General features: G+C 40.0%; 1 protein-coding gene across 1 annotated transcript in view; it reads right to left on the bottom strand.

The window, feature by feature from the left end:
- LOC104281583 (collagen alpha-6(VI) chain-like) overlaps positions 1-12,850 on the bottom strand; it is a 76,988-nt gene that overhangs the window by 55,329 nt on the left and 8,809 nt on the right. The window contains exons 7-13 of the mRNA XM_009879607.1: positions 10,134-10,709; positions 8,761-9,324; positions 6,786-7,132; positions 6,595-6,673; positions 4,348-4,493; positions 4,021-4,113; positions 60-113 (exon numbers count right to left, since the gene is read on the bottom strand). Of these exons, the coding sequence (XP_009877909.1) occupies positions 60-113; positions 4,021-4,113; positions 4,348-4,493; positions 6,595-6,673; positions 6,786-7,132; positions 8,761-9,324; positions 10,134-10,709 (1,859 nt within the window). The remainder of the gene's footprint in view (positions 1-59; positions 114-4,020; positions 4,114-4,347; positions 4,494-6,594; positions 6,674-6,785; positions 7,133-8,760; positions 9,325-10,133; positions 10,710-12,850) is intronic.

Here is a 12,850-nt window from a genome sequence, read left to right as displayed (position 1 = left end):
AATCCTGTTCAAAAGTTTTAGTTTTCACAAACACAGGTTTTTGAAGTGTTAAAACTTACTGGTGCTCCTTCATCTCCAGGATATCCTGGGTTGCCTTTAACACCATTGGGTCCCTGAAGTTAAAAGATGAGAGAGAATGCTGTAATACTTGGTTGATTCCAGAAAAAGATGGGGAATTCAGGCAAAACTAAATGGGGGTATATATTGTTCTTTGCATATTCTGTCCCTCTGCTTACTCTGGGCTTCAAAGACTGCTGAAAACTTAAATAACAAATAACTTATTTCCTGATTATTTTCCTCCTAATGTTTCCCCTAATGTTACTAACAGTTTAAGTCATCAATAATGCATTATTTGTCCCACATTTGAATTTGAACGTGACCCATTGTCTTTATTAGATGTCCCAAGATGAACAATTTTCTTTCACTGCAGGCCCCAGGAAAAGCTCTTCTGAAGTTTTAAAGTGTCTCCAGCAACTAACTAAACATTTTAAGACAACACTGAGATATACCTTAATTACTGATTCTTTAAAAGCTGATAGAAAAAAAATATCTTGTACAAGATTCATAATCTTTCATACATAAATGCTTATTTTGTATTTTTATGAAGAACGTTTCATTGGTTTGGGTAGAAAACAAGCGTCATTAGCTACTTCTGCTTCAAACAGTTTCTTCTTGAATGTCTTTTGTATCAATAGTAGTCAATCAATTGCTCTTCCATCTTTGCTGGTGAGAAGGGTTGAACCCTTCTTCAAAGGTCGCTTCCAACCCAAAGCATTCTATGATTGTGTGATTGGAGCTTCTCCACACTGGCATGCGATCAATTGCTTTAATGGCTCCACATTTCTCAGTCTGGACGAGCAGGAAAGTATGTTGAGGAAGACCAAAGAGCAACTGTCACCCACAGGATAAAACATGACTTCTCCAAGCCATTACTTTTGACATATGCCAAACTAAGGATTTGACCTGAGAGAGTCTGATATCTGCCCTTGTAAGAAAGGACTGTACTTTAAAAAAGAAGCCCCAAATAAATGTTAGTCGGGAGATACTTCTGAATAGATATGGCAGAGATTTTAGAGCTTCTATGTACAGTCCTTCCTTGTGTAGTCCAGGCAGATTTTTAGAAGTTGATCTCTTTTCAGACTATATTCCCTATAACCACAAACCTTACAAAATTTCTTAATGTTTCTGATTTAACATTGTTCTTTCATATTATTTTTAATTCTAGTCCAATTATTTTTGAAGGAGTTCATGTAACGTATCCTTATACGAGAGTTGCGAGTGCACTGTTTACCCCGGTTTGGAGCCCAGGAGGAAACATGGATACTAGTAAACAAATAAGTTGTGGTGATAGTATTTTAAAATGTGTATCATTTATGAGAACTGTTTTAGGAGAAATATGATCAGCAAAACAAACCACTCTGAATCCAATGGGGGCATTTCCATTGTCCTATGATTCCACACAGATGAAAGCTGCACTAGAAACAGCTGTCCTGGACTCTGAGTCTCAACACAGCTTTAATGAGTGCTCCTAATGTTTCAGTATTAAGTGACCCTTGTTGTATAGCACAGAGGATAAGAGAGAACATTCTTTCAATCTCTCATTCCCCTTCCCCTGTGCAAAAAAGATTCATGGGCCAAAAAGCTCCTACCTGAATTCAGAGGCCTCTTTTGCAAGAAGGCAAGCAGGTCGAGGGAGGTCATCCTCCCCCTCTACTCTGCACTGGTGAGGCCACATCTGGAGTATTGTGTCCAGTTCTGGGATCCCCAGTTCAAGAAGGACAGAGAACTGCTGGACAGGGTCCAGCAAAGGGCTACAAAGATGATTAGAGGATTGGAACATCTCTCTTATGAGGAAAGGTTTAGGCACTTGGGTCTTTTTAGTCTAGAGAAAAGAAGACTGAGGGGGGATCTTATCAATGCTTATAAATACTTAAAGGGAGGGTGCCAGGGGGATGGGAATGGTCTTTTTTTCAGTGGCACCCAGTGATAGAACAAGAGGTAACGGGCACAAAATTGAACATAGGAAGTTCCATTTACTTTGAGGGTGGCAGAGCACTGGAACAGGCTGCCCAGAGAGGTTGTGGAGTCTTGCACACTGGAGATATTCAAAACCTGTCTGGACGCCGTCCTGTGCAACCTGCTGTAGGTCACCTTGCTCTGGCGGGGGGGTTGGACTAGATGATCTCCAGAGGTCCCTTCCAACCCTGACCATTCTGTGACTCTGTGATTCTATAAAGTTCGGAGAGTGAAAATCTAGCCTGGCACAACAGTTAACATACTGAATTCTGAGGTAGGGCTTCATGTGAGGAGCTGTTTTCTTCTGTGTGCCGAGAGTATGCTGCCAGGTGGGAGAAGCTGCTGACCCTGGCACAGTATTTCGTAAGAGCTTTTTGGAAAGTGAAAAGCCTTCACATATACTCTCTCCTGAGAGAGAGAAAGCTAAAAAGAGAGAGTGTTTGATCCCCTATATTTTACCCCACTTAGTCATCAGCACTGCAAAGTGCTACCCTGCAAGGGGTTCCTTTGTTCTTTGTCTTTTGGAACAGCAAAGTTTGTTCTGGTTGTGAACTGAGGCTGCAAAGGAGCACTTTCATCTACGGTCACTCAGTTTCCTGCGAAAACTCACAGCATTAAACAAAATATCAGATCACAGGTGCCATGCTGGCAGGTGACAGAGGCTGTGGTTTGCCCTGGCAAGGCAGGAACCCACCTTCTGGTCTGGCAGAGCATTAGAAATAGCAGCAGGGCATAGCTGTCCTGTGAGTACACCTCCAAACCTGTCTTGGACTTTGCTTAATGTTTATAATGAAAGAAGGACAAAGGGCAGAAGAGATGCTGTGCAGGGGACAAGAAGATAAGCATGAAAAGACTCAAGGGAGTTCTTTAACTCTGGAAAACCAGAGAAGAGCTAGAGGACAAAATAAAGCTACATCTGCTCAAAAAATATATGTGAACTAATACTATATAAGCTTGAGCTGCTCATTTTGTCATCTGTTGGAGGCTGAAAATCTGAACTGTTTCAGCAGTTGATGGCTGCTGAAACATACAGGTAAGAAGCAACACCCACTATTGAGTGACCACACTCAACGTTTGTCCACAGGGACATTGGGACTGTATATGAAGTAATGTTTCATTTATACAGGGGACATTCTTCTACCATATTTACACTCCTGATGGTTTGAAAAAGTATATTCTTTAAGTAACCACATGATAGAGCATGTTTTTAGTTAGAACTAATGCACACACTTGACAGAACTCTCAAGTATTACTCAAGCTGTCAAAATAAGTTACTTAAAATTGAATAGAATTAAATGTTACACTACTGAACTACAGTACAGGATTTTCCACTATTTCTTAACTACATCAAAGGAAAAGAATACAAAAAAAGTCACACATGTCTGAGGTTTAGGAGGGTTCTGTTGCATTCCTTAACTGGACATCTAGTTAGTAAAAAACAATAAAAATCAAAAGACAAACAATTTCATTCCAAGTATTTGTTGCTTGTTTGTATGGATTAACTTTTAATTCCCTAGCCTGTAGCATTTCACTGGCATCTTTCCATTGACTTTAATGGAAATCTTTACTATTGAAATGAAATGCAACGCCCTCATGAGATTTTGGTTCTATATGGAAATCCTGTAGAAACAACCAGTCGCTACCCTAAGTTGTTGCAAGTCTCTTAAATAATGCAGTCATTAGAAACACAAGCAGTCATTAGGAACTTCCTGATGGCTCTGAATAGAGGTCTCTGAAAGACACACATTTTAGGGAAAAACAAGCAAGTTGCTGAGCAACACCAGTATCAGAATCTTTAGACAAGCTCATCAATTATGAAATGTTCTCCAACCTCCATACTGCTCATAACTAATGACTGATTACTTCTCCTGCATTGTTAGACAGAGGGTATATTGTCATTTCGGAACATATACCACAATCATGCCATAAAACAGGTAGGCAAACATCTTTACATCATTATTTACAACTCAAGGTTAGCAATACAAAGCTAGGATGTATTCTTACCTTTATCCCTTGTGGTCCCATACCTCCAATTTCACCTTCTTCCCCAGTACATTTGCAAGACAAACAGCAGCAGGTCCTCTCAGCAATATTGTTCTTAAAAAGAAGAAGTTACTGCTGACGAAAATGTACTTTCCAAAAATTTCCTCTTGGCTCTGCTCCTGTTCTTGACAGAAGCACTCACCATAAGAATACAAGTGGACTCCATGCTCTATTAATAGCATGGCTTTTATTAGTCAAATTTACCAAAATTGATACTTATGGTCTGATTGTACAGTTCTTTTACCCAAGATCTTACTGTGTACCTTGGTTCTTTATCAAATAACTTACCAAGAACTTGGATAGCCTGCTAGCAATATCTGTCATGCCAATATCTAAGTGAGTTCCATATTCAAATCCTTTTCCAAACTCAATGGATCGGAGGTTTTGAATATTGGAGGCTCCTTCCAGAGCAACAGTGATAAGACCATCCAAACCTAATTATGATAAATATGAAAATAAATATAAATTCCACTGAAAAATGGTTTCTGTACCTTATCTATACATGCATCATGTGATATGATATTCCCATGCATCAGGTGAAAGATACCTACCAGCTGTAAAGGTGCACTTTTGATGGTGTACTGATTCAAATGAGGTGCTAGTGACAATGAGCAGCCAATAAAAGGCTCAACATAAAAATCTTCCTATATGAATAATGATTAATGATTCAAGATCATATGGTTGTTTTGGGTGGCAACATAAATATTCACTTAATCACGTAGCTCTTAGGGAAAACAGAAGTTTTAGGTTGCATTTCTTTTTACATTAAATAGTAACAAATATTGGTGGTTCCAAGTCATCATTCCTTCTGCTACAACAGCAGATCTAAAGCTGAGGCAGCCATCAGAGAAATTACAGATCTGAATTCTGTTTCTCCAGCCCAGTTTTACTGTAAGAATGCATGTCTTTTCATTGATCTAGAATGACACCGGTGTGAAATTAGAATAAGTCTGTGGCCACAAGACACTTCCTGAGCTTGCAAAGCAAGAGGCAAAGAGATATCCTATGCAGTAATGTCCTGAAGTGCTGCCCTTGAACTCAGATAATTCAGAGAAACAACAGAGAAAAGTCTATTTCCTTTTGTAAGGGCAAAAAGCACAGTGAGGCAACAATTCAGTTGAAAATGCAGTTATATTGCAATTCCAGGGTGAGACTTAGGGAAGGAACCAAACACACAGAGGAGTATGCTGGTCACAGCAATAGCCACAAGCAGTATTTTCCCAGGTTTCTGGCTTGGTCCTGAGTCCCTTTTATACAGCTGCACAACACAGCTGGCAATATCAGCAGATTCAAATCCAAACAAACTGAATTTACTTTGATTTAAGGTCCCTAAATCTATCAGACAGACTCCTGACTCACTTGAACAGAGACAAGAGCAGTCTTTAGCTGAATGATGCTGCATAGCCCCAGCAAATGAAGGTACAAAACAACAGAAACAAACAGAAGACATCCAAACCTAAGACCAAAGATATTTTAAAATTTATTTTAAAATGTATTTTAAAACTCAATCCCAAATCACACTTCTACACCTAATTTACTTATTGACACAGGACAACTGACCAACAATACGCAGCACCCCAAGAAAAACAGTCTTTGGTTCAGCTGAGCGAGCTGTTAGGCATATCCACCTTCTCATCTTTCCCATGCAGCTGCCATCGTGTCAAAAGAGACTCATGTTCTCCCCATTATTACTGCTCTGCAGTTAATAGTATATTTGCTACAAAGGACTGTTATGCTCGGTATTACTGCCTGCGCTTGTCACCCTTGTACTCCACTCTCGCCACTTGCCTACTTTTCAGAACAGGGAATTCTTTGCAAGTTTGTTGTTGGGACAAGAGAGATACAACAGACATGAGACAACAGATGTCTGTATGGGATTAGGGACAAGCACACACCAAGGGTACTGGTACCAGTTGAGAAGCCCTTCCATCTATCTTTAGCGAATCTAGCCCTTTCATCTCCAGTTCTGTTTTTCACTGTTTCTTGCATGCACACATCAGAGGGGCTTAGCTTGTGGCAGCTTCTGCCTGCGGCAGCTTCTCCATTCCTCCTGCTCTACCTCTCTGACCCTGGGCTCTGAAATCAGGTGCTGATGCAGACACTGAAGCCTACAGGGCAGGGAGGAAGACAACTACTCAATCTATTTTCTCCCCACTCTGCTAGGTTTTTGGGTGATAACAGATAACATTTTAAGAAAGATTGTTTCAGATCATAAAATCTCTAAATGGGGAAGCCATCCCAAAGAAGCATTACTGTTTACGTAGCCCTGGTACTAGGTTTTTTCTGAAACATCCACTACTGGCCGCAGACAAAGATAAGGGCCAAGCTGGGAGGACAGTCTCATCTGGCATTGTCAATCTGACTTCAATGGGAATGTTCTGATTTATATTGACTGAGCACCTGAGACTATAACTCCTTTTATTTGCTGCTAATCTTCCTCTCCTCTTTCTGCAGAAAAAAAATCAAATACTTCTTCTCACCCCATTGCTAGGCCACCTGAGAAATTAAATAATCTGACTTTTCTAAAATAGATACCTTTCTTTTTAAGTTCTTCAGATTTTTGTTCAAGTGCCTCTAAGTCATCATCCACACCATCTGAAAACACAAGTAATACCTACAAAGACATAAAAGAGACAATTTTAATCACACAGAAGCAAAGAACAATTGTATTTTGATCTTTCTTACACAATTTTGACTAAAGGATTTTGCCTAAGTCATCACATTACCTTTTGTCGGGTCTCATCCTTTTTCTGAAACGTTTCCCAGAGTGACTGCAAGAGCTCAACATTAAGTTGGGATGGTCTCTTGATCACAGCATTTGACAGGTTATGCCAGATAGATTCACTGTCAATGTAGAACTTTGCAGATATTGGAGTAACAGTATTCTTCACTTGAACAGCCACGCTACTCTGTACCTTGGACCCAACATTGCAGCTCACACCCCTTAGTGACAGGAGGGCTTGCAAAATCTCAGGGAAATGTTTTTCCAGTTTGGTCTGTCCATGAAATAAGTGGTGGCCTTCCCTCTGTGATGAGATGTCAAATCCCAAAGTGATATCCACAAAACAAGCCACTGTTGGGAAAATCATAAATAAATGCATCAAACAATTTTCATTTCATGTAAAGAAAAACAGAAGAGAAAGAACACAAGGGAAGACCAATGCACATCAGCTAAGTAGGCAGGAAGTGCTGGAATCTGTCATCTCCAAGTCTTAGGTAGATTATCTAAAATGAATCATTAGGTCTCTAATTCATTCAGAGACATGTTCAGACAAATTATAATTTCTAGAGAAACATGTTAAAAATCCCGAAATGCCTTTAACTGAAAATGTGTTCTGTAATTATGCTTATATCACAAATCTGAGAGCCCATCCTTCTTAATAGCAATATCAGCATCAGTTTCAGAAATTATTTCACTGGAGGTACGTCTCAGTTTTTGTCCCTTCCTTCCTCTTATTCCCCAGCTACAGGCAATTAAGCAGGTCAGAGGGCTGTTTGTTTTTAACATGTTGTGCTGCAGAGTTAACACAACTGCTGTAGTATTCTCACTACTTCAAAACAAATGCTATGCCTAATGTTTAAGATTTGGGTCAATACCAAATCACTTCCCTTCTTTGCTCCTCATTATGCTTTATACCTGTCCTTGCACATTCGTTGTGGCAAGGGCAGCTCTGCACAGTTAGCAGACAGATCGGGGGCGCCCAACTCTCAATATGCATTTTAGCATAATTTCTCACTGCATGCGAGGTAATGGGAAAACCAGTAGCAAAAGGAAAGCACATGCCACAAAGTGAGAAGTACTGCCACCGTGTCCCTTGTGTAATTAGATGTGAGGTCACTCTAATATGTAGTATGACTGAGTCACTGCATGAGTATTCTATGAGATTAATGTCTTTCTCATATCATTTCTCTCTGCAACTCAGGAGAAAAGAAAATACACATTTATAAAAATTATAACTATTGCTAGTAGTACTTTATTTCTACTCTGCAATAGTTGTAACTGTTTCAAATTTTTTTAAATCAGTTTTTGGATGATATGGCATCACAGTTGCTGCTAACCCAGAAGCTAAACCTATTTGAAAGTGCTAAAACTGTACTTTGAATAAGGAAGCAGATGAAAATTATATACTCTGAAGTTCAGATAGAAGTTTAAACAATTAAAACTAAAATCTTCAAGCCTGGATTGTGTGATCTGAATCCATCAGCTCAAATTTGCAGAAATGAGAACATAAGTACATGGATAAGCTAATGAGGAGTACAGTAGGGTGTGAGCTTGCAGAAAACTTACTAAATTCAGAGTAACTGTTCACACGTGTCTTTTTACCCTTCCTGAAAGGGAGAAAATGGCAACTACATTATGTACCAGGAAGGAGAGTACTTGCATGGGCAACAAGGGAGAAGCTAACACAATGCAAACTGACGCAGGTGCTATTTGTTTGTCAGCTCATATCCTTTAGTCTATGGAGGGAGCAAAGAGAAAATGTTCAGGTCACTTCTTTCAGCAATTTTAGAGAGACTGGATGTAGCTAATTTATTCCATAGAGATAATTATCTTCATGTGAGTCTGAAGAATTTTTCTATTCTGTTTTCAGAGTGTTGCAGAAGATCAACCAAATGTTTTCTAAAGAACTACTCTAACTGGGAAGCATACTTAAACCAGCACACAGAGATCTTAGAACAGTTTAGTTCACGGATGTTTACCTTTTCTATCATCCTCACAAATAACATCAACCAGTCTTTTCTTTATGGTCTTCAACTTAGAAAAATCATCAACGACATATTTCCTACTTGATGATCCAGTTATCTGTGTTAGCTGTGACTGATCAACATTTCCCACACCTATGGCATATATGTCAATGCCTTTCTTCCTCAGGCTTTCTGCTGCTCTTGCAGATCTACTGGTTGTTCGTCCAGCAACTATTACAACTAAAATCTGTTGGACATTTTCATGTATTCTGCTACCCTTTTCTGGTTGGAAGCTGAGTTTCACTTTCTCAAGTGCATTTTCAATATTTATTTTGTGTCCTTGAATTTGTTTGATGCTTTGAATTTTAAATTCTAGTTCTGATCTGTTTGGAAAAAAGCGTAAATTAAACTCTTCTTTATAGACACCACCATACAGCGCAAGGCCAATTTTGGTATTTTGAGCAATAACAGCTGGATTGATTACACTTGTCACAAAGTCCATCATTATCCTTAAGTTTTCTTCATCTATGTTTCTGGAACCATCCACCAGGAAAATAACATCTGCTTCCTTTGGACAGTCTGCAGAAGATAAAGGAAAAGATATTATTAATAAAGCATACAATTCCATGTCTACCATTAGTAATCATGCCTCCACCTCCCACATCCTACTATTGACAAAAAACCCCAACAAATATCTACAAAAAGAAAGTTAAGCACATAAAATGTACTGTACATGGAAATTCTGATATCTAGTCCCAGAACTCAAAATGTACTCCTGTAAGCATGTATGTTGCAGAAAACCATAGATACGTTTCCCTCTTACCTACTGAACAAACAAAGTTACATTGGCCTAACCAAATGTCCACAGGGCAAAGGCCCATTTCATCTCAGCCTCATGCAAATGTCTAAAGAGGTCAGGTGACTCACACACCAAAAATGCCCGTTTGTCTCCATTCTTCTCAGAAAGGGAAACTATGGTGACTAGACATGACAAGTATAGACAGCTAACGCTAAGTAAGATAATTCCCATCCTGTGTGTATATACAAGATTAAGACTCTTCAGGATTCACAGATGAGGTGCCTCTCTTGTCCAAGAACTAAAGTATGCTAACCATAGCCCGAAAGGACCAACTTCAAATACAGCGCAGCAGCCATAGCTACTTTCATTCAGAAAGATGGCAGAAGGAGAAGGTAGGAAAGAGTAGCCACTAAAAGAGCTGAAGCGAACAAGCAGGAAACAGAGATGACTGTAATTTAAGTGACATTAATCAGAACAGATTATGTTATCTGTATTGATCTCATAGAGGCCTCTGCAAGACTTTTCTTCAAACACAGTAGTAGGGGAAGAGGAAGTCGAACACAACAGCCAATAGTGAGTATACACTTACCTGATACTGATATATTACACATATTATTTGTTATGTTTGCAGTTAAGTTCTCAAGTCCTTCAAAGGTATCCACATAGAAACATTTGTCCTCTGATCCAGCCATTGTCAAAAGCTCAGCTCGATTTGCTCCTTCTACTCCAACTGCGTAGATGGTAACTCCTTTGTTCCTTAATCTCTGGGCCACATCATCCAGCATCTCTTCATCATTGGATTCCCCATCAGTTATCACTATCAGCACCTGAGGAACTCCTTTGCTCTTGCGGCTGCCATGTTTTTCACTGAAGAACATTTCTGAATGGTCCAGTGCCTTTGCTGTGTAAGTTGCTTGGCCTAGAGGGTCATCTCTCTGGATAGCCTCAGTAATACCCGGTTTTGTAGTATGCTCATTGAGGTAGAAGAGCGCTACAGGTTCATCAGAATATTTCAGTGCTCCAAACTGAACTCCATCTGGGCCGACATCAGACTGTTTCACCAGGGTAATCATGAAGTCTTTCATGGCCTGGTATTGTATGGAGCTTATGCTTCCAGAGCTGTCCATAACAAACACAATGTCTAAACGTTCCACTCTTCTGCATTCTGTAAAAGCAAATTGAGAAAAGTGAAAATTTCATGTGTAAAATTATGCGGAATCTTACTGATTATTATAACTCAAGTCCATTTCTCAGAGTTCTATGCAATGTCTATATAATTTTGGTATCTGAATGGAGTTTGCACAGATACCTGTCTTGTTACTATCAATAAGTTGCACGTATGACAGATTCTTGTTGCTTCTGAGACTGTTCAGTGTGAACTTCATGATTCCAGCAATCAGAGCAGAGTTAGAATAAATGGAATGATTTCTTAGTTATCAAAAATGCTATCCTTTTGCTCTGGACATCACAGTACAAGGCTTACAGAGCAAACTAATTGTCATATTTCAGTTGATATTGTGGAAATATTTCTATTAGCTTACAATATATAAAGCTATCCTTCCACAGGATATGAGTATTAACTGAAACTTTCTTCCCTCTTGCATACAGGACATTTTGTCAGTTCATACTTAACATCTAGCAGAAAAACCCCAAATGTTTATTTCATATCTGAATTAAACATATAGTGGGTTTCCCTCCTACAGTCTTAGTGTTGTAGATTATTGCTTTGAAGAGCTGGGCTAACACCCTTCCTCCAGCGTACTCCCTGTTGGGAGAACAGTCTGGTCCATCTAAAGGGCAGTGTTCTCCCAGTTGCAGACATACAGAGCAGCACAGATGATAGCTGGTGACTCATTATATTTCAAGCTTCCCTTCTCTGACACCTGATCTTTCTCACTATATAAGCTACTGATGCCTTTCCCAGAACTGCCGAGAAGAAAAAATGACACTTAACATCTTGGCTAATTGTAGTAGTATTTAAAAACTCTCCTTAGTTGCAAGTTCTGTATTGCAGTAGAGCAAAGACATAGCCACATGTCTGAACACTGACTGTTTGGACCTCTTAGGACTCTGAATAAATCACCCTCGCATGCCCTACACCTTGCTCTTCTCCCCACTATCCCGCTGCCTCTCACCTCTAGGCGAAGAAAGGGAGTTTTGAAAGCTCAGAAACTGGATGCTGGGTAGAATTCAGTACTGAACTCAACAGTCAACCCCACCTCTTTTAAATAAGTGCGATTTCCATGACTGAGGCAGCAACTGTGAATCCAAGCTACTCTATATGCTACCATTCTATAGCAAAGAGATGAGAAAGTACACACCCTTTAAGATCTTTTGCACTGTCACAGCAACACTCGGTATGCCTTAGTGCAACTGAGTCAGACAATGCATAGCTGCTACTCAAGTGTTTTTTAAAATCCTATTTCATGTTTGCACACATGGCTGACACCCATGAGAGCCCAGGGCAGCAGGACATCTCATCTGCTTCTTTTTGCAGCCTGATTGCTTTCCCCATTTACACCCTCAGCTAAGGGTATCATCCCAAGAAAAAAACACCCAGTTCACTTAGTAGGCCAGGTCTGTATAAAGATTATAAATACTGTGCGCAAGCTTGCCTGCCAGTGTGGTTTAATATGACTACATTCACTTAAACTGGGGGGGCCAGGAGGGAGTGGGGGGTAGTGGGGTGAAATAATCAAAGAAGAGAATGGTGTAAATTCTTAACTGGTTTTGTCCAGAAAGGGCAACATTTGGGAACACAGAAGAATAAGAAATTTCAAGTGGGATCACAGATGTACTCTTGCCAAAGACACTGATTGCCTCTGGCCTCAGAGAACTGCATTCAGTGACCGTGTGGACCCTTCCGACACTGCTACTCAGAAAAAAACGAGACTGAGTTACCAGAAGCTCCCTTTCTTGCCCCTGTGTTAAGTCCACAGAAATAGCAGCTGAAAGGCGTGCATAATGAGATGACAGTTAGACTTCAAAGGAAGGAGTGAGTGAAGCCTTTTCTCTGTAAGCTTTTTTCACCCTATGTAAAGACCCATACTTTTCTGGGTAGGTGTCTAATCTCATACACCCAAGGGAAAGAATCAGAAGCACCTGCATTCAGCTAGACCTCCTGGGTGTGAACAGAGTGGTCAGAGCCCTGTGACCCAGAGTGGTACCCTAGGAGACCTGTGAAGTGCCCCCCTCAGAGACAGAGCAATGGCAAGCAGAGAACTCACGTGAGACAAACTAACACTAGGACAGAGAAGCAGCCAGCTCTGGGACTGTGACATTTGATCATAATAAGTTCAGAACAAA

The sequence above is a fragment of the Charadrius vociferus genome, unplaced genomic scaffold, assembly GCF_000708025.1.
Source record: "Charadrius vociferus isolate BGI_N301 unplaced genomic scaffold, ASM70802v2 scaffold722, whole genome shotgun sequence".
NCBI classification, from domain to species: Eukaryota; Metazoa; Chordata; class Aves; order Charadriiformes; family Charadriidae; genus Charadrius; species Charadrius vociferus.
The sequence above is the reverse complement of the archived record's forward strand: the minus strand, read 5'-3'. Positions and strand labels throughout refer to the sequence as shown.